The 21425-nt window shown below is 48.1% G+C and overlaps 1 protein-coding gene across 9 annotated transcripts in view; it reads right to left on the reverse strand.

Moving 5' to 3' along the window:
• Positions 1-21425, reverse strand: part of ANK1 (ankyrin 1) — a 131440-nt gene that overhangs the window by 14391 nt on the left and 95624 nt on the right. For 5 of the 9 annotated variants that reach the window (XM_054997655.1, XM_054997654.1, XM_054997653.1 and 2 more), the window contains 11 exons: positions 21144-21372; positions 19362-19487; positions 19157-19276; positions 16713-16797; positions 13969-14049; positions 13137-13268; positions 12105-12251; positions 6727-7116; positions 6561-6633; positions 4007-4277; positions 1094-1177 (listed from right to left, as the gene is read on the reverse strand). In XM_054997655.1, the coding sequence (XP_054853630.1) occupies positions 1094-1177; positions 4007-4277; positions 6561-6633; positions 6727-7116; positions 12105-12251; positions 13137-13268; positions 13969-14049; positions 16713-16797; positions 19157-19276; positions 19362-19487; positions 21144-21372 (1738 nt within the window). Of the gene's footprint in view, positions 1-1093; positions 1178-1464; positions 1818-4006; positions 4278-6560; positions 6634-6719; positions 7117-12104; positions 12252-13136; positions 13269-13968; positions 14050-16712; positions 16798-19156; positions 19277-19361; positions 19488-21143; positions 21373-21425 lie in introns of those variants that run through there. The other 4 variants (XM_054997652.1, XM_054997658.1, XM_054997657.1 and 1 more) reach the window with 4 other exon arrangements.

The following is a 21425-nucleotide window of genomic DNA, read 5'->3' on the forward strand; positions in this document are numbered from 1 at the left end:
CCTCCTTTGGACTTTTGCTCAGGGATCTAGAATCATTAAGACTGCTTCTGTCTGAGCTGGGTTGGGTAGGGCGAGGGCACAGACACCCGAGAAGTTCGGTACAAGCCTCTTTGGGAAGACTGGCACTGTACAATAGCGTGGAACCCAAATAATCCCTGTACACCATCATACATTGCTTCTAATAATCAAGACTTAAGTCCCATTCCCTCTCCCTAAGACATACAAAATATTTAGCTGAATGGCACCAACATGTTGCTGCAATGGGTGGCTACAGAGTCACAGAAGGGGTGGACTGAATGCTGTGGAATCCCACCAACCTTCTCCTCCACAAAATGCAGAATCATCTATCTCACTCCGCAAGTCCTTCTAATATTAACCTATACAGACTACAGCCAAAGGTGCTTGGACAGACGCTAATTCCAGAGTCAATGTAGTATAATGGTTAGAATGTTGGACAGGACTGGGAAGACCTTGTTCAAATCCCCACTCAGTTATGAAACATGACCTTGGGACAGGCACTCTCTCCCAGCCTAACCCACTTCACAATGTTGCTGTGAGGATAAAATGGCAAGGCAGAATTATTTTCTTGGAGGAAGAGCACAAGAGCAAAGTGACAGACAGAGAACTGAACTGTAGCTTATCTGACAGAACAAGCCAAGAGCCACACTCCCTGCACACGTTAAAAGCCAAAGTTTGCTTGCTGATTTGTCCTGGGAGAAACTGTTTCCTCACCACAAAAGAGACCTTCAATATGGTATTGGGGATACAGCACTAAACTTGGACTGGGAAGATCTGGGTTCAAATCCCTAGTCAACTATAAAGACTGGTCATTGTACGCAAGTCTGACCTTGTTAGGAAGATAATGTGGAGAAATTCAGGCACGCTACTTTTGAGCAGCTGTGAGGATGGGCAGGTTTACAACAATCATTTCACAGAGATGGAAATGCATGCAAGAAAAATATTCCGGAGAAAAGAGTACCCCTCTGAATGCGACTCAGCACAATTTTCAGTGGGGAAGAACCCTAAGCAAAGAGCCAGACTATTATGCAGCAGTTTTCAAGACCACCCTTCCCCACCCCTGCAAGGCACCCACCTTCTTTGTGACGATGTTGCCTTGTTCATCAGTGAATTGTTCCTCCGTCACTTGTTCCCCTGGAATATCCAGCATTTCATTACCCTAATGGAACAAGAAGGCAATCAGCAAAGACCAGGGAACTCAAAGACTGGGGTCAAGAAGTTCCCACCAATTCCCACCCCTCCATAGTTCTGATCTCCAGTACCGTACCCTGAGCTCTTCAAACAAAACCAGCTCTCCCTGCTCTACCTGGCCCCTGACAGCCCTTCTTTCCCCCTCCTCTTGCTGCCGGTTAAGCCTTGCCCAGTTTCCTTGAGGAAGGGGCATCCACAGGATAGCCTCCTTGCTAACCCTAGCAGATGGCTGCATCTCATGGAGCTGCTGGATACCTGAACAATGACCCGCCGGCGCACCACTCGGGTGGAGACAGCCTCTTCATCATCACTGAGGCCCTCGCTCTCACCCAGCTCCTTGTCCAACTCCTGGTGAATGTGTTTCAGCACAAAGCGCACGGAGCCATGAGCGATATGCATCAGGTTCTGGCAGCTGACCAAGAAGAAGCCCAGCAGGACCAAGCTGATGAGCAGCTGGGTCAGGAAGCCCCACATGATCCCGGGGGGCTAAGGAGTCAGCTCTGGCCGTCTCCACCCCACCCAGCCCCAGGCTACAACCTGCCTTCCCTCATTGCAGCAGGGCACTGCCCAGGACTGGTGGCAGGAACAGTTTCCTGACTTGGAACTGGGGGAGGGGGGAGCGAGAGGGTGGGAGAGGCAGCTGTAATTTTAGCCGGACCCAGGACCAGCTGCTTGGAGGCACTCCACCAATCTCCCTGCCCCCTCCAGTTAGGAGGGAACAGCAGAAGGGCCTTGTCAAAGGTCACCTAGAGTTCTGGCAAGGCTCCCTGTGCCCTCAGACAACGGCTGTGGCTCTGGCAGGGGTGGAGGAAGGCCTTCAAGGCCTGCAATCTCCTTGAGGTCTCCTGACAATTCATGCCAAGGAGCCTTGCCTTGCCTAGCCCTGCCTGAGCCAGTGGATGGAAGACTTGCTTTCCTAAGTCCAGCACAGCTACCCACCGCCCTCTGGCATCCCAGACAGCTCTATTTCTGATCCCTCCATGCCTGATGCTGGGCGAGAACCAGGCGCTACCCAATTAGGAAGCAAGTGAAGAGGCTAGCCGGGCGGGATATAAATAGAGAGCACAGAGGCTGCACAGGGTGCCTGCAGGGCCGACAGCAGGCCCGCCCCTTCCCTCCAGACTAGGACTCAGCAAGATGTCAGTGCCAAGGATGGTGCCGTTCCACTTGCAAGCAAAAACGGTCTGCCTCCCTTGTCTTGGCAGAGGGGCCTGGCCTGCTGAACTCCTGACTTTCGGCCACTCTGTTCATCACGCCTGCCCCCTTGCACAATAATAGTTACCTACCTCCCAGAGCTCTTTGTGAGGAATACTGAAGGGCAAGCTAACTGTGATGCAGGAAACTCGCAATTAGGTTCTCCTTGACAGTGTGTGTGCATGTTTCTCTCTGTGTGTGTGCATGTGCATGTGTGTGCAGATGCCAAGGAGGGAGAATCCACATCAGGACCACAGGATGGATACTTCACTGTTTCCTCCCATTCATTTTTCCTCTCTGCCCCTCGCGCCCCGGCCCACTGAGCTGCTCTTTTCCTTATTAGGGAAAAACTTATAGCTGCCAACATGATGCTGGCATGCTTCTCCCATCCCTCCATGGGCAAACAAAAAATCCCCCCCTAAGGAACTTACACTGGCAAAACAGAAGGGGAAAGGGATTTAACAACACCCCCCCCACACACTTCTCTTGTAACTCTAATTTATATCCCCCTTATCTGTAGGTGCTATTAGCATTGGGGGAAAACTCTCCCGTGACTGCCTGACTTATAGCCAAGTCCTTTCAGCAGTAGTGTCTGCTTTGCACGCAGAAGGTCCCCGGTTCAGTGCCTAGCTTCTCCAGTAAAAAAGGATAAGGCAGTAGGTGATGTGAAACACCTCTGCCCGAGACCCTGCAGATCCATGGGCAGGGAAAATGGTGCTGATGTGGGCAAGGCCAGGAGGATTCAGACTCTTCTGTGCACACGACCTGCCACCCAGGCTTTGCTGCAAACTTTTCCAAAACACTGCAGCAAATCAGATTTGGAAAAGACTGCAGGAAAGAAAGGGGAAACCCAGAAAATGCATAAAAGTACAATGGTACTGCAAGGAATTGGGGCGGGGAGGGGGGAACCTGCTTCCCAATAGCATCCAAGCCTGAGGAATCAATGTGAGTGTAAATGACTTTATTTTTTTTAAAAAAGCTGGGAATTAGAGGAACTAGTAGACTGTGTCAATAGAATAGCATTGTGCTATAGTTCAACTACAGTTTTTTTTTTAAAAAAGCTCTCAAAAGGCCCTCTGGTGGTACAGCTGGGAAAGAGGCCTGGGAGGCCGACAGAAGAGAAACGGTGCAGATATAAGCTGGATTCCCAAACCTTAGGCGGCAAACACATTAACTGTTGTGCTTCCTGCACTAATTCCTCTACTCCACTTGAATTGTCAAGTCTGATTGAGGGCATCAGTTCACTCCCTACATGGCCCTCCATGTTGAGAATTAGCAATATGTCAATTCCTTTTAAAAGGAAAGGAGGCACTAGACATGACAGAGACGTCACACACACTTTTAAGCATATGTTCATGTTCAGAAGGGCTAAATACTTGCTCTCCTTTTTAAAATGGACAGGGAGTTTCTCAGGAAGTTAAATTAAGCACCCAGTCAAGATTGCATCCTACACTTTTCCTGCACGTGTGCAGAATCCCGGCACAGTCACTGCTCTGCACCTGCCTGTAAGGCCAGGACTCTTAACGGTGCTTCTGCAGAACAACACAGCTCTGTCTTGTGCCTGTGGTGCTGTTGGTCATGAAGCAGCTCTCCATCCTCCTACCTGTGTTTGCCCAAAGAAACTGCCGTCGGCTTCATCCAGCCACTTGGCTAAGCCCTGCTGTCTCCCAGGCTGGAGCTCCCAATCTCTCTGTGTTGGGGGATTCTCCCTCTCCTCAGATAAGTCAATCCGCATGTGTTCCGGCCTCTCCCGCTCTCGGCCGCGTATTTTGTAGGGCACTGCTTGCCGCAGCAATGGTGGGCTTGACACTCCCTTGGGCAGATCTGACAGACTGGAGATGAAGGAACTCTCCACCGTCCAGTCGCCGAGCCTGCTTGCCAAGGACAGAAAGAGAGACTCACAACTCATGCCTTCTACATGCAAGGCAGCCAAGCAAAGGAAGACACAATGGGAAGCCCCATCAATTCCCTCAGTCTGTCCATCATGGGTAAAGATGGCAAAGATGTTCATTAGGCCAGGAGCAGCAACTCTCATCTAGTAATGGAGTCTCTCTGCGTTGCAAACCTATGCCATTTTCATATTATTTCATAACTGCCAAGGCTTCCTTCAACGAATCCCAGGAATTGTAGCTTGGGCACGGTTGCTCTGGGAGTTCTCTATGCACAGCCCTTCCCTGCAAATTGCATTACCTAAAGCCCCTTGGGGTGAAGAATGATTATATTGATGGAATGACTGCATTGACTGTACAGTCTAGTGCAGTAGTCCTTGCTATGTGGCCTGCTGAGAGCCACATATGCAGTTGCCAACAACCAAAAAAGCCACATTTGCATCCTCGGCATGAGGCCTGCACTTCAAGGAGGTTCACTGCTTACCCATTCCTCCACTGGCAGCTGGTTCAAAGTGAGAAGCATCTGCCAGTCACAAACCTTTCCAGACAAAGGCTTTGCCCGCTTTCCTGAAACATGGGGCAGGTACCACATTATGGAAATGGTGTTCAGTAAAGCCACAGGTGGCATATCAAAGAGTCACTGAGTGTCACTGATCTAGTGTAACAGTCCTACTTCTCCCCCCACTCCCCGCATTAGTGGACTGATCTGGAAAACAGAAACCTGACTTTTGCCTTCCATGGTAACCTGTCACTTGAATTGCTGCAATGCTCTCTATATTGGGATAGCCCTTGAAGATAGCCCAAAAACTGCAACTGATACAGAATGGGGCAGTTTGACTTTCATCTCGACCTTCAGGGAGCAGATACTTCATATCCTAAAATATCTTCAGCAATTGTCTGTATGTTCCCAGGCTCAAGTCAAAATGATGAGACGGTTGCTTCACAAACCCTAAACAGTTTGGATCTGGCTTACTTACTAGAGCATCTGCTCCCACCTGAACCTCCTTGATGTCTTACAGGGGAACGACACATTATCTTGGCAAACGCATGCTCCAAAATTAATGTCTCCTGCCAACCACTCCTGCACCTGTCAGTTCTTTGCTAAAAATAAAATGGCTTTCACCCTCAGTTCCTCTTCCTTCAGGTTTTGAAGCTCAGATGCAGGGAAAACGATGTAAAATGTTCATGGAAGAAATGAAAGAGATTAAATCCTTGCAAATTCTTTCCAATTGCACCTCAGTGTTTGCATTTACCTCATGAGGAAAGTACAGGATTGGTGCCCCATTTTGCTCTGACCTTAGAAATTGTGGGGAAACCTTGTTTATGCTGCCACCTTCGGACTAAACTGGGAGCCTTCTGTGGTGGTGACACAGTTGTTCAGTTTCCATCCTCAGGAAACTCAGGGCACAACTAGATGTTACAGCGCCCATGGGTCTGGCCCACTGCTGCCATTTTCAGCTAAACATGGGCTATCTAAAAATGTGTGAGGGGGGCCCAATCTCTAGCCAGCTTGCAGCGCGGTGGGTACAGGCACTTTTTTGGCCTCCCCTCCCCATGCCTTTTAAAGGGCCAAAAAAGGATGTTTTATCACTTGAAAAGGGGAGGGGGGTGGAAACCAGAGCGCCAGGTCCCACTGTGCTGCTGGACTGATCAGGATCAGCCTTTGTAATATTTTTAAATGGCCCAAGTTCAGCTGTAAAATGGTGGTGTTGTCCATGGGTTGGACCTGTGTATGCTGTGAAACCAAGCTGTGCCCTTGCTGTGCTCTGTCTTTGGTTTCCTTCCAGAAGATGCCAAAGACTGCCCACTTTTGGCAATAATTTGTTCTGGTGTTTACCTTAATTTTTATCTGGTGCACTTTTATCTCACCCTTCTTCCAAAGCGCTCAAAGAGGCACTATACGTCGTTCTCCCTTCCTCCATTTTTATCCTCACAATAACCCTGTGAGGTAGGTTCAGCTGTGCAAGAGATACTGGCTCAAGGTCACCCACTACATTTCATGTTTATTTGTCACAGTTGAACCCTCTAACCACTATATTACACAGGATCTTTTAAAATTGTATTGCTTTCAAATTGTTTTATGATGATTTTATTGGTATATTTGAAAAGATATTTAAAATATGCCTCGACCTTGTTTTGATGCAGATTTGGGGCACAGTCCAAGATTTATGTGCTCATATTTGGATTTATCGCTCCATCCATGCCCCCCATTCCTCCTGCTGCCACCACCACCCATTTTCTGGCCCTGTGAGAAGGGCAATTCATTACCTGTCTTTGCCCTTGTCTATGACACGACTGACTGTGGGCGAATCCGTGATGCGGGCCTGCACCCTCTGCTGGCCTGAAATGAAAGAGACTTCACCGTGGGAACCTGGCCCCCCCAGCGGCCCCGCCTGGTGCTCACCATCTGGCCTCCTCCCCTCTGACCTCTGACCTTCCTCCTGCTCTAGTATGTCCATCAGGCCATTCATGGCGTCTGAATCCACTGTGTCGTCCTCAACCAGGTCCATGGAGCCCAGCGGGTCAGGGCCATGCGCATCCTCCAGGAGCTGCCCCGGAAACCGGCCTTCGCTCGTGGCATCCGAGTCCTCGGCCTTGCTGCACTCCAGGGAGGAGTCTTCGGCAGTCACCAGCGAGGGCGTGAGCCCCGAGGACCACACCTGCATGTCGGACATCTCCATGAGGGCGTCCTGCTCGCTGGCGGCCATGGGGATGGCGTCCATGATGGCCACCTCACTCCAGTACTGGTCGGCACGCAGCGGGGAGGGCAGTGCGTAATGCAGGGAGGCGGGGGAGAGCAGCTCGTCCTGCAGCGAAGCGTAACCTGCATGGGCAGACAGAGGGCGACAGACTGACACGCTGGACTGAGGGCAGCACGCACAGGCCCAGTCCTGGGGGTTAGTGGGAGGCCACATATTTGTGTACCAAGAGGTCCCAGTTCCAGATTCCAAATGAACACAGCCATTAGAGTGGGGAGAGACCAAAACCAGGCAAACAGAGTTTGCTCCCAGGAGATTTCAGGGCAGAGAGGGGCACCCTCTGTTCTGCATCATGATCCTGCTGGGCTAACACTTAAGTGGCTACTTTCAAATGGGAACCAGAAGTGAGGGATCTCTCTCTCTCTCTTGTTCCTAGCTTTATATTGTAAATCGGCTTCCTAAAGAAGTCTAGGAACAGAGGCTTTGCAAGGGACAAGAAACAAACATGTTCTGCTTGAGGGCCAAAAGGAAAGTGCCTGGGGGAGGCGAGAATGAGAATAAAAAGAAAACTTAACAATGAAACAAACTCCATGAAGTATAGTGTTTTCATACGAAAGGCTCAAATCATCTTTGTGCCTCTTTCCCTCACATGTGCTATTTATGTGAATGTCTGGTTGTCATTATTGTGGAGCAGGAAATGGAGGAGAGGCATTTGTAATACAAATGAGCATTCTGGCCAAGATATATTATAGATCTTGGCAAAATTAAACATGCCCCTAAAGCTTTAAGCCTTGCATATGAAAAATCCCTTCAAGTCTTCAATATCAATAACCAAAGAAGTCTTGAATGTAGCACCCCTGACATGTTTTTAAACTATGATTTGTGAAACATATTTATTACCTTTCTACGCAAAATACTCAAGGTCAAAAAGTATTGTTATTGAAATTTTCGCCAGATTATTTGAATTCCCTAACAATTACCAATTAATTACTTTTGGAGCTCGAAATATATTGGACTGCTACATGTTCGACTTTTCTTTTTGATTTTGAAGACTTTGGGATTATCTAGACCATTTGTTTCACTGGAAGCTTTTTCTCCCTCTGTCTTTTAAATTTCCCTCCTGTAGAAAGGGCCAGACATGCCCTCTGCAGCTCTCACCTTTCTCCTGAATTCACCACTGTCACCCAAAATTTACCTCTTTCTCACTACAGAACCTCATAGAGTGGGTGAAGACTGCAGGCAGAAAACAGGTTTTATTCAGGGTGTTAAAGGTGGCTTCAAAGGAGGACTGTTGGTCATCAGACGTCTGCCTTTGGAAATCAGATTTTGCAAAGACTTCTTTGGTGTACTGTTTCAAAAACCCACGTGACCTGCTTATGGGTTTTGCAAAGGCACCTGAGTGGTCATTGTGGGAATCAGGATGCTGGACTAGAAGTGCCTTTGGTCATACTCAGCAAGGCTCTTCTTACATTCTGAAAAATGTCAGAGGAGCGACCGCTTCCCTCAAACTACTTTCAATTCTCTCAAAATTATTGGCACTCTCTTTTCAAAACCTGAACGTAGCCTTCAGACACATCAATAAGAAAGAAAATATGCCTCTGAGCATCTGCAGAGGGAATTTCTCTCCCTGTTGAGAAACCGAAACCAGGGATCTTGAAGAACAGCTCCCCAGGCAGAAAACAGACAGACAAGACAGGGAAAATCCACAACTGGATTTTAGTATTTTGATTTTTATTTAAAAGCAGCTGCTGAGAGCTGCAAATTTGATTAGAACAGCAGTGCTGCGGAATGGGGTGGGTAGCCTTCCTCCTCTGAGCTGTTTTCCTGATCAAAACCTCCCCTAAGATTCTTATAGCTCCACTTGGGGGCACGGGGGTAGCAATTTGGAGAGATGTTTTTACAGGGAAGGAGGCACACTTATTGCCCCAAAATCAAAACAGCTGGCGATCCAGTCATAGTGACGTTTGTGGCCCTTACAGGAATGTTTATTCATTTTATTTATCATCTTTCTAACCACTAACAGTCTCTTGGGGGATCAGTACAGTTGCCAACAGATCTGGGGGGGAAATCCTGTCCCTTTAACAGAAGCTTAATGCGTGGAAATATGCAGACGAAACTTTTCAGGGCATGGAGGTAAAAACTGCCTGGTAAATAACACCCCAATTTACCGCTATTAAAAGGACAGGACATTTTTTCCCTACCCTAGGAGCCAGTGGCTTGGGCCCTTGTACCTCTTTTAGTAGAAATTAACCGCTCTATGTATCAAAATGTCTTGCTCCCCTCCTCATTGGGGCTCCCAATCCCTCCCCCTTATCTTCCATTGTTAAGCATGGGCTGAAATAGTTTTGTGCAAGAAGGGGACTCTTTGTTATACTCTGCCTGACTGGGAGATGACAGCCCACTCCTTCACTGCATTGTACCTAGAACGCTCTTGTCACTCTGGCAGAGACTCTGGCCTTGAGATTTTCTGCACCGACTGCCCACAAAGCATGCAATTGATTGCCTCTCCCCAAAGATCTTGGGTAGAAAATACAGTGGACAGATTCTCTGGTGCTTCCTGTGATAAAAACTTCCTGTGTTGCACCAAAAGGGTTCTTCACCGGCAACCCCTTGCTATCTGGCAAGCACAAACAGGGCACACTGTAGTTGCCAAGGGAACCTGGGTCACAGCTGGCAGAAATCCTGGAACAACTGGACACCTGTATGTAGCACAACCCCTGGTTGCCCTCATGCCACAAGAGCCAAGCTCTGGGGAGGGAGAGACAAGGATAGCAAAAGAAGGTGTGAGTGAATGCACTTACATACCCCTGGACTTGGCTACAGCTGGGGATAGGGACTGAGGGAGTGAAGCTCAAAGGCTCTCTGGAAAAGAGATATCCTCTCCCCATCTCCACCTGCATTATTCCCAAGACAACATCGTCACTGCCTTTGCTCACACACATCCCTTGATATGCTGGTTTCTTCTCTCCCTTTGTTGTCCTGCCCTCTCTAAAGAATAGGGGCTTTAAACTCCTTGGGGCTTATGAGACTCTGCACAACACCTCTGAGTACGCTGATGGCATTGAATAAACAAAGCAGCAAAAGGGCCAGTGGACAAAAAATTAAAATCCCACCCCACCTTGCCCCTGTACAGATGCAGTGAGAGTTAGGGCCACCTCTGCTCCATGCAGACTTCAGCAGAACTTGCTCAGCACCTGTTGAATTTTTCCCACTCAGCAAAGCAGGATGGGGGTGGTGCCCTCTGGGAGCCAATCAGTCCAGGTAGAATCCTTTAGGATAGGCAGGCTAAGGGAACAGCCCTTCCTGTTTCATCAGAGCAGCTTGGAAAGGGCAGGGAAAGATAGCCAGGAAAAGGGTAACAGGAAAGGGCAAAGTGGAGACAGCTAGACTTGGCTGTATGGAAAAGCATGCCAGGGCAGGTCGGGCACATCATGCATTCAACAGCAAGGCAAAAGCTCTCAGACGGCTCAGCTCAAACAAGAGAAAGAGACAGAGACAGTGGAAACAGGCAGTGGAGGAAAAGGAGGAAGAGGAGGAAGAGGAGGAGTAGGAGAGAGGTCAGGATGAGGCCAGAGGACAAAGGTGCCAGGCACCTACTGGTCAGCCAACTCCGGAGGAGCTTGTGACCCCCCACTCCCCCATGGCTGGAGAGCATGTGGAAGAGCGCAGACCATACTGGGAGGGGGAAGGGAAGGAGAGAAAGAGCCAGGGCGCATTTGGGACACCGTGTACGCCTCTCCAGACCACAGCTGCACCAGCACCCACTAGCCCAAACAAAAGTCTCTCATACTGCATGCATCTCTCTCCAAGTTGGCAGCTGGCACAGAGGACCCTGACCACGAGCCCACCTTCTGTCTCTGAGCCTGGTGCCCACCTCCCATCTCTACTCAAGCTGTGCACCCATCAAGCCCCTACCAAAGTCCAGCATCCACCTAGCAGATCCCTCTCAAGACTCAAACTCACATTCCTGTACTGAAGAGTTTCCAATCATGCTTTTAAAGGCAAAGGGGTACAATTCCAATCAACCCAAGGGCCAGTTTGAGCCACAAGAGGGCTGCATTGCTTAGTTAACTGTGGGTGGGGGCTACAATTTTAACTCAGTGATTTCCTTGTAACCCACTCTTTCCTAACCCCCCTTTCCTCTCTGTATACCATACTATGTCCTTTCTCTCCCTCTCCCAAATTACATGGATGGACATATCCTTACCTCTGTTACCTCCTTTTCTCTCCCCACTTATACATCTCTTTGCACCTTCATTTCTCAGTTACCTCTTTTTTCTCCTTCCCCGTTCTTTCTACACCCACCCTTTTCTCCTCTGTACCGCCACAGGATTTTCTGCAACTTCCAGCTCAACTTTCCCCACTTGTCTCTTTGCACTCTTCTCTCTGCGCTCCCTGCCTTTTTTTTCTTTGGCCAGTTGGATTGTTCTGCCCTTACATCCGTTCCTTTTCACTGAGTTCAACAGCAACAGCACACAAGGCTTTCAGTCTCCCAGTGATTCATGTTAACAAGAAAAACTCAAGACATTCGCTTTGGCTGACTGAGACAGGCTTAGAAAAAATGGCACCAACTCCCTCACCTACTTCTGAAAAGGACAGGAGGAACAATGGAGTCACAGTGAACCAGGCACTCTCTCACCTCCAGTCTTGGTCCCCTTCTTGTAGTGAGCCACTGCACCACTGCTCCTTCCCACTTAAACGCTGAGACCAACCTGCGCACCCAACCATTCTTGATGCCAACTTGACTGGCATTTCCAACCATCCTCTCATTTCCCTTCCTTGCAAGAAAGCAAACTACACTGCAGTACCTGATCACAGTACCATGGCATCCCACAACACTGTACGTTTCATCCATTCCACTGAGTTGCACAGTCCTAGCTGAGAATAGCAGAAGGGGCTGCCAGCAGGGAAAATTAGCAGGCAGCAGCCGATGGCTGAGCAGATCTCAGGAACCAGAGAGGAGGCCAGAGAGGCAGTAGAGGTCCAGAAGGAGGGGCAGCCACACTTGGAAAGCCTGCTCAGCCTAGCTGGTGCACACTTCAGGATCGGTGGAGGCAGCTGGCAAGAACCCAGTGCTACTGAAATAGCTCAGCAAATCTGGGCAGCCACTCACCATTCATCTGGGAAGGTGACAAGGAGTAGTCCCTATGCGGGTAGCGTTTGTCACCCTTCAGACTGCGGCTCTGTCGTGTGGAGCCTTCCAGCATGTTGATGATCTCGCTGCGATCAATGTTACGCAGAGCGGTGTATAGGTTCTCCACTGCAAAAATGGAAGGAGGTGGGGGAGAACACAGTATCAATGAGAAGCAGAGCCCCAGACTAAAAGCAGAAAGCTGGATCAATAAGAAGGCAGAGCACAATTAAAATACAGCAAGAACTAGAACTTTGCATAGTTACATAAATACAACCTCTAGGATTGACTACTGAATGTGTTCTCTGTGGCCTGAAAAACAGTTTAGAAGCATCTGCTGATACAACATGCTATCACCTGCCTTCTGGAGCGTGTAGGAAGTTGGGGACCTGTTTAAAGGTATTAAAGTGGTTGGTCTCTGGTTAACTTCTGGGCCACTTCATGGTACCACAATTGGCTTCTATGTCTGGTCAGTGTCTACTTTTAATTTTTAGAGGAGGGCTCATATTTTGAATTAAGAAAGGCAGAAAAGCATCCTCTGTGTTTGCATACAAAGGCCTTGGGCAAGAATGCCATTCCTGGGAAGGAAACAGAGCACAGCTGAGATGGACATGGGTTTAGCAACGCATGTGGATGGTGCCTCAGTTCAACAGCCTGTCACTCCATATCAAGGCAGATAAACATTAACTAAGATTATTGCAGTTGTTTTTTTTTACTGAAAGTTGCATTGAAAACCTTTCTTAAAAAATCTGGAGAGAAAAAAAGAATAAACTGTAAGAAAAAACTCAAAACAACCTCAGTTTAACACTGCACATGTGAAGGGAGTGCAAAGGGCACCGGAGAGGGAACTTCCACTCAAACATTTTGTTGGCTGCAGGAGAAGGAATGTCATGGATCAAATGTGGACATCTGGGGCAAGGGAGAAGTCCCTGTGGATCGAATGCCTTGCAGTGTTTGTCTGGCCAAACTGTCTGGCCAAGCCCGCGTGCCCCCAGTGCCGTCCTTAATACTCACTGTTGGCACTCTGCCCGCCCCGGCTGGTCCACAGGTTCAACAGGGCCATGCTCTGCTCAAGTAGAGAGTTGGGGTTCTCAACACGGATCCTGTTGATGTCATCCACCCCAAACTGCAGTTCTCGGGCCAGCTCTGGAGAGAGTTGGGGAGGAGGCAGAGGAAGGCACAGCACAGAGTCAGCCACACACATCCTTTCCCTGCCACAAACCACACTGAGCCCCATTTTATCCAGAGCGTGGATTGCTCCCCTGAGCAACTCTTGAGACATTTTTTGCCAGGTGTGTGAAAGATGAAACAGGCTGGGGAGCACAATATTCAAAATGTGTTTTATTAAACTTATTTATATCCTGCCTACCAAAGGACAGGCTTTTCAAGGTGCCTTGCAACAATTTAGCACATTTAGTATGAGACCACAAACAGAGCTAAAAATAAACTCACAAAAGACAAGACAAATCAAAACAAAACAGCAAGGGCTCAAACTGGAGCATGACGTGCAGCACGCCAAAAACACTGTCCTGCTAAAAGAACAAAGGCAAATGGACCGGCTCCTTGTATTGACGCCAGGCCTGACCGATCCAGAAGCTTCTTACTGCCTGCCAATTGCAGAAGCTGATGGCTGCATGTTGCTACACCCGTGGTGGGCCTGAAGGGTGTTTTGGGACCTGGGCATACCCCGTCCTTGGACAGTTTACTAAGAAAATCCCCAGCAAGTTTTCCACTTCAGCCCTTGAAAAGCAGCCCATACAGGCAAACTGGGGTAACGCTGTCCATTTGGCTTGTCCTGTCATGCCCCCAATTGTCCCAGGCCCTCCCTCACCAGAGCGGCACTCACCAGCCCAACTAAGGCCCAGGTGTTCTGCGATGACGGCCATTTTCATGTCAGTCTTGTCTTTCTCCGTGCTGCTCACTGAGCCTGGGGAGGGCAAAAACCAACTCAGAATGACTGGCAAAATGCAAAGCTCTGGGCACCTGGTCACTGCTGGGAGCTGTCATGGTGTTCAGGTTGTCTGTGTATTCAGGGTAGTTTTGAGAACACCTTTCCATCTTTAAAAGATGCTGAAGGTTGCTGATTTCATCCAGGAACAAGGGCAGGAAGGAGACTTTTCCGTCATGCAACACAACCCCATTTAGTCACCCCCACTGCTCAGCAGCTTGCTCTTAAACAGATCTTAATTGGGGGCTCAGACCTGCAGGCTGTTTCAGCCAGGCTTCGGCTATAATATAAAGGAATGAGAAAGAACAGCACCTCTCCTGATCACCTAGTGAAGTCTGAGGTTAGGACTGAGAACTCCAGCTTGAGAAATTTTTGGAGATTTGGAGGTGATGCCAGGGGAAGGTAAAGTTGGGGAGGAGAGGGAGTTCTGCAGGGATAAAGTTCCATAAAGTCCACCCTCTAAAGCTGCCATTTCCTCCAAAGGAACTGGTCTCTGTAGTGTGGGATCAGTTGTAATTTTGAGAGAATGCCTCACCTGGGGGGTTGACCACCCTACCTGATTTACATATGGAGGAGAAGGTGGTGAGGGGAGAATGGACTGCAACACTTCAGACTGCAGGAGAAGAATCTAGAATGTTCATATTTTGGAATGTTCCCCTACATTAAAAACTCCTTGCAAATAGCTAGCCAGCAGAGCAAACAAAGACAGGGGGATAGAACCTTTGATCCATGCTTTACTAGTGTTTTAATTGCATGGAGCTTTGTTTATTAATGCAAAGGTACATTCAAAGCTGGAATCCATCACCTGTAGCCCAAAGCAGTGGCTCATTCTGCCACCTTTGGTAAGTATAAACCAAGCATAAGCTTGGCAAGAAAGCTTACTCCAACCTCCTTGGAAGAAGAACTGGAGGGGAAAAAAACCTGATCAATAAATCCCTAGACTGTATCACTACAGATGCAAATGAGCTTGAGCTTTTTCAGTGATTCCCTCACCTCTTCAAGTCTACATACAGAATCTTTTATACCCACATACAGCAAATTAGCATGTCAGAAAAAGTTAGCTCCACTCTCCCCGACATGCTAGTTTTCCACATGCAGGGGTTGTGAATGCTTTCCCAGATCCAAAACTTCCCACATGTGGAAAGCTGGCAAGTCAAGGAGAATGATATAAACCTGGCCCTTAAGTGGGGAATCTTTGAAATAGTCATGTCTGCCTGCAGAGATACAGAGCAAGGACTTATTAGATTTTCTCTTGCTCCTCTTTCAAAGAGTCAGAGTAGTGTACAAGCTTCTCTCTCCATCTTATACTCACAACAATCCTGTGAAGTAGGTTAGGCAGAGAGAGAGAGTGAGTAGACCAAAATCACTCAGTTAGTGGCTAAAGTGGGGATCTGAACCACAATGCAAATCCAACACCACACTAGGAAGGGTTGTGCCATATAGCATTTTGGAAATGGTAAATTTGGCTGTCAGCATTCCAGAGTCCTCCTTTGCTCCAGGCTGGCTTCTAGAAAAATCTGTCTGGCTCCTCTACATTGCCCGAAGTTTTCTGAACACTAGCGTAAGGGTCATCTTGCAGCATCTTACACCATCTCCTCTCTCTTCAGTATTCTCCCCCATCCAAGTTTGTTTTCCTGCCTTTTGCAGTTAACGCTGTGACTGACATGGTGCCCATAGGTAGACTGGCTCGCCTTGACCCTGGGTTCACCAAGGGAGGAGGGAGCCATTCAGGGAATCAGAGGAGTATTTGAGACAAAGAGCTGGTCAAATCAACCAACTTACTCTCCATCTCTCACGAGGGCCAAACCACACATGACATTAGGCATCTGCATTCAGATTCACAATAAGTGATTTGCAAAAAACAGTGGGTGTAAGATATGGACCAGGGATGCTGTGCTGGAGTGGGGTGGGGGTTCCCAACCCTTGCTCTTTCTCCAACCAGAAATGCCCTTCCAAGACTGCTTAAAGACCCAGCAGGGAAATGAAATAGACAGCCTATAGGCAGGGCCAGCCCAAGATCTTTGGGGTGGGGGGACAGCTAAGGCAAGCTTCTTTTGTTCTATGGCTGCTCCCCCCATCCTCCACCAACTCCAGCACCAGGGCAGGTCCAGCCCCTGCGGCCTCTCCTAACCATGCTATTGGGCTGTGGTAGTGGAGCAGTGGCAGTGGAGACAGCAGGAACTTGGCCAGGTTAGAAGAAGAAGGAATGAAGGATGGCAGGTGGGTGGTGGCTTCCCTTTGGCCTCCAGGAACAAGTGGGAGCTAGGAGGTGCCTCTTGCTTTTTGGTGTCCCTCAAAATCTGGTGTTCTAGATGACTGCCCCTGTTTGCCTAGCAGTCATGCTGGCCCTGTCTACAGGTTCCTGTTTTATCCCCTACCCTGAGCCTAAAGCTGCCAAGGAGGGCTTCCAATTGGAGAAACCATCGTGGGGGAGAGAGTTAAGTCTTCTCTGAAAAGCCTCCAAAAGCCTCCTCCTCTCCCCAAAGCTGCACTTGGACATTCAGTCACACATTCTGGGATCTGAACACAGGGCTCCAAGATCACACGTGGCTTTTGCTCCAAGGACATGCTGCATGCCAGCCCCAGCAAGTGGGGGGAGAACACAATGGCAGGCCTTGCTTGTTGGCCCATGAGCCTCTTACCCAGAGTGCTGTCACTGAGCAGGCTGTATCTCTCGCGCAGGGCTAATGGTGTCAGCGTTCTCCTTCGCTCCTCGCTGGCAGAACTCTGAGGATGAAAAGGAAAGGTAACTGTGAGCCTCTAATCTCCAAGGGGCAGGAAGAGAGCCTGAGCCAGATACCCAGTGTCTCTCTGAGAAGGGACGCTGCCACCCACCCAACACAAGCAACAGAAAAACCTCTCCCATCTCTGTTTCCAGTCTGAGAACATTTGAGGGAAGTTTAACTCACTCAGTATGGAACCTGAGGATTGGGGGGGGGGCGGGGGGGGGGCGGCTTTGGTTCCTTGTGTTTGGATTCTTCCATAATATGCAACCTGACTCACTTGCCTGAGTCATTTTCTGCAGACATTTTGCTCTAATACTCTGGAATGTTTGAGGCCCATTTTACTCAGGATAAACTGAATTAATTCAAGAATGTGCACATTTTACTCTAAGCTAAGAAAACTAATCCAATTAATAACCTCAGCAAATATTTATTTATTTATTTATTTTTGTTGGATTTATATCCTGCCATCCCCGTAACAGGGCTCATTTGTAATGGTAGAATCACCACTAGCAATTCAGAAGCATAATGTGTTTACAAAAACATTTAAAATGTAATGTTTCTGGTATGACAATTTAAAATGCTGATATGTTTATTATACACCAGTATTGTTTGTTGTTTGTGATGACTAGGAAGAGAGCTGCAGTTGAATTTAAAAAGTTTTCTGGTCCCAACGAAGAACAAACTTTAAAGTGCATGTAACTTCAGAAGCTGGGACGGAGGAGCTAAATATTGATGGTGGTTAGGGACGGGGCTGCAGTCCTGCAGGGTTCCTGGCCCTCCTTGACTACCAAATGCAAAATAAATTATGAAGATAAACAAATTTATGCAAATGGGTCTCATGTGGCGAATTTATGCAAGCCACAGCATTCAGCTTTTCTTGACACAGAGTTTGGGTTGCCTTGACCCAAAACGTTCAGCAGCATTCCATATTTTTACACAGTGGCTGAATCCACACTTATCGGCATAGTGCTAAACAGTCGGAATGATAGCGTCTTCCTGGCGCGTTTTATGACGTCATCGTGCCACCAAGCTGCTCTCATGGTGTCATGACGTCAGAAAAAGCACCAGGAAGACGCTATCATTCTGACTGTTTAGCACTATGCCGATAAGTGTGGATTCAGCCCGGCATCTCTGCTTCAGTCTGAATTTTAGGAGTTTTCTATCAGCATTCTTTCTGTCCTAAAAAGATGTTAAAGTGTTAAAGACCATTTTTTCTACCCAAAAAAGTTGAGAACCTCAAGATATGGAAATCTGTGCTTAATAACAAAGGTTATTAACACAAAAAGCTCATACATGAGTGGATGTGAGTGTGAGTTGATGAGAGGATGGTGGATGAAGGGTTCCATTTACAACTGCAGAAAAGGAGAATTGAATTTGTGTTCAACTGGTCATTTCTGTCCATGTGTTGCTGATAAAGGTGGGCACGGACTGGAAAATGGACCAAAATTTCACACAGAACGGCCCAGTTCTGTGGTTTGCAAACCAGAGGGGTTGTGGGACAAAGGTTTTCCATGAAGCTGATGATTTTGGGGCTGGTCCATCGGTCCGTGTCTTCCCTGGGACTTCCCCGCCTGCCAGCTGAAGCAATGCACGGGGTGTGTGGGGGGGTTCAAAGCACCTGTTTCCTGCCCCTCGCTTGCAAACGGCATGGAAACAAGTGCTCCCCTGCGGGGCTGTCTTCAGCTGACAGGACCACTGACTGATGAACCAGTCCACAAACCGGGGCAGGTCTATGAAAAGTTCATGGTCTGTGGTCCGTGAAATGCAATAGACTACTGCAGGATGGCCTGTGGTTTTTTCCTAGTCCGTGCCCACTTCTAGTTGCTGAACATCAAGGGAAGCCAGCAAAATGCTAATGAGCAATAGAACAAGGAGGGAGGGAGAAGGAACGGACTCAGGTTCCACTTGTTGGAATAGAAGCAACTCATCATGCCCAGACACTGGAGGGGAGCATGCTATTTTCCCCTTTTCATCAGAAGCAGGCTTTATTCGTGTGATGCCTCTCTTTGTCTGATCTGGAATCTGACTCCTCCTCTTTTTGTGCTTTGTTCTTCTCTCTCCTGCTGGTCTTGCAAAAAGCAAGATGGTTCCTTAGAACTCTCCCATGCAAGCTTGCAAGAAGCACACTCATACTCTCATTCATATGCAGCCAGATTAGCTGGCTGCTTGTAATAGGGAACAGTGTTATTTAGATTAGGTTTCCACATTTTTTCCTGCTACTACAAAAATGCAGTTGAATGAGAATCTGTTTCAATAAAAGTTTGATCTGATGCAATACAATGGCTTGGAACACGTTTCACCACTTTCTTAACTGTGCAACTTTGCTACAACAATGAACAAATATCCCTGATACCGCTCACCTTGGAGCAGGGTGGCATTGTGATGTTCAAGTGGCAGAGGACGTGCTGCAGCTCCTCATACTTCATGGCCTTGCGTAGGAAAGATAACGAACCACTTGCTTCCCGGCTACTATCCCGCACCTGCAGCCCCAAAACACAGCAGAGTTCAGGCTACTGCTGGGCCAGAGGATCAGAGCTAGCCTGTAGCTCCGCTCCAACACCTCACCTTGACAGGGATGATGAGGCGGTTCTCACGGAATGACTGGAACTGGAAGCTGCGTTGTTGGGTGGCCTTCTTGATGGGCACCAGGTTCCCTGAGAGCTCTGTGTGAAGCGGCATCCCCTCCACCACCTGCAGAAGAGGCTGCAAGCTTAGAATTCTGGCCAACTTCTCTTTATTATTATTACTGCTGTTGCTACACCATATTTATAATAGATATTTATTATAATGATATATAATTCCCAAATCGGTTCAGGTGCCCAGCGAGGGGTAACTTTCACTGAAATAATGGAGTCAGTTTTCTGGGAGAAAGCATCGATGCTGCTGCAAGTAATTTCAAACAGAAACTAGAGAATCACTTAAATCTTGGGGGGAAATATCTATATGGGACAAATGCTATGGGGAGAATTAAATACTACGTGACCTGAGCTCCCAGTGCAACTGGAAATGAAGAGTCAGTTTGTGTGAAGATCCTACTGTTTTAAAGTGCTCTCTTTCATTTTGTGTACCTTGCTTGGTGAATACCCTTATTGCTATGCTGCATGTATTCATTCTGCTTTCACATATGGTAAACTGATTTTGTAGGTTTCTGAAATACTCCAAAACCTCATAAAACCCACTTGACCAGAGTCAAGAGTTAATATGCTCTATATAAGCCTGCCCTTGAACAGTGTTTGGAATCTTCAATTGGAACAGAATCCCAAGATGCTGACTGGGGTAGGTAGTAGGAACCATATCACTCCAGTCTTGGCTCATCTTCACTGCCTCTGATTTGTTTTGGGGCCCAATTCAGGGTTACCTCAAAGTAGGGTTACCAGATACCCATAGTATCTGGGCAGGGGGATCTGACACTCACTGTAGGTATGAGTCCCAGGCCCTGACACAATGATGTAACTTCCGGAAGTGACATCTTTGTGCTGCCACGGGAGTGCTCTTGCTCTTTGCACAGGGCCAGTTCTTTCAGAATCAGCCTGTTTGTGGCTAAAGTTGGACTCTGTGAAACATGGGTGCACTCCTGCAGCTGGCAGCAATGATATGACTTTAAAAAGTGACATCATTGCGCCCTGCTGGGAGTGTGCCTACCGCACACTTGCTCAGGTTGCCTGCCAGTGGCGAGTGATTGTCAGGCCGCTTGCCACAACAGCAGGGCAAACTACCAGGTCTTTGCTAACCACTGGCAAGCACCTGGGAACTCTACTTTAAAATTCTATGTGGCCTGGGACCAGCATATCTTAAGGACTGCATACTCCCATTTGAACCCATCCAACCCCTACAATCATTTTCTGAGGCCCTGCTTTGGGTGCCCTCACCACATGAGGCTAAGCGAGTGGCAACCTCAAAGAAGGCCTTTTTGGTCATGGCACCAAGATTGTGGAACTCCCTCGCCAGAGATATCTGTCTGTCATCTGCCAGCAGATAAAGGCTATTTTGTTTAGCCTGGCATTCCCTCAATAATCCTTCCCTGCCTTATGCTTTTGATGTCTTTTTGGATTGGCTCCCCTCACAACCCATTTTTTATAGATATGTATTTTATTTCTGATTTTTAACTTGTTTTATGATTAGGCTGAAAGGTGGGATATAAACCTTCTAAATAATAACAAATAAAAAGAGTAGGAAAAAAAGAGATATGTATACACAAGCAAAGACAATGATACTGCTACATACATATCTTCAAACTTTCTTAAAACCTGGAGGTGCCCAAGAGGGCAAGCAGCAAACTGAGCAGGGCAAGGCGGCTAAGCAGACAGTTGCTGGTCCCAGACCTTGCAGAACGACAACAACAGCTACCTCAATGTCTCGGCTACGTGCCACTTCTGTGAAGTTTTCGTGCTGCTCGAGGGTCTTGTCCACCTTGTCATCAGTCATACAGTAGCAGCGCAGGCGACCCTCCCGCCCGTCATTCATTTTGGCAAACACCACAAACTTGGCCATGTAGGGCACAGCTGCCAGCTCCTTGTACAACAAGGTAGCAAAGTGGACGGCTTCAGCTGTGCGTGGACAATCTGCCAGCCAGAACCTAGAGTAGCAGGACAGAGCATTACCACATTGGGCTAAGTGCAGGGGGAAATC

The sequence above is a fragment of the Eublepharis macularius genome, chromosome 14, assembly GCF_028583425.1.
Source record: "Eublepharis macularius isolate TG4126 chromosome 14, MPM_Emac_v1.0, whole genome shotgun sequence".
In the NCBI taxonomy this organism is placed as follows: Eukaryota; Metazoa; Chordata; class Lepidosauria; order Squamata; family Eublepharidae; genus Eublepharis; species Eublepharis macularius.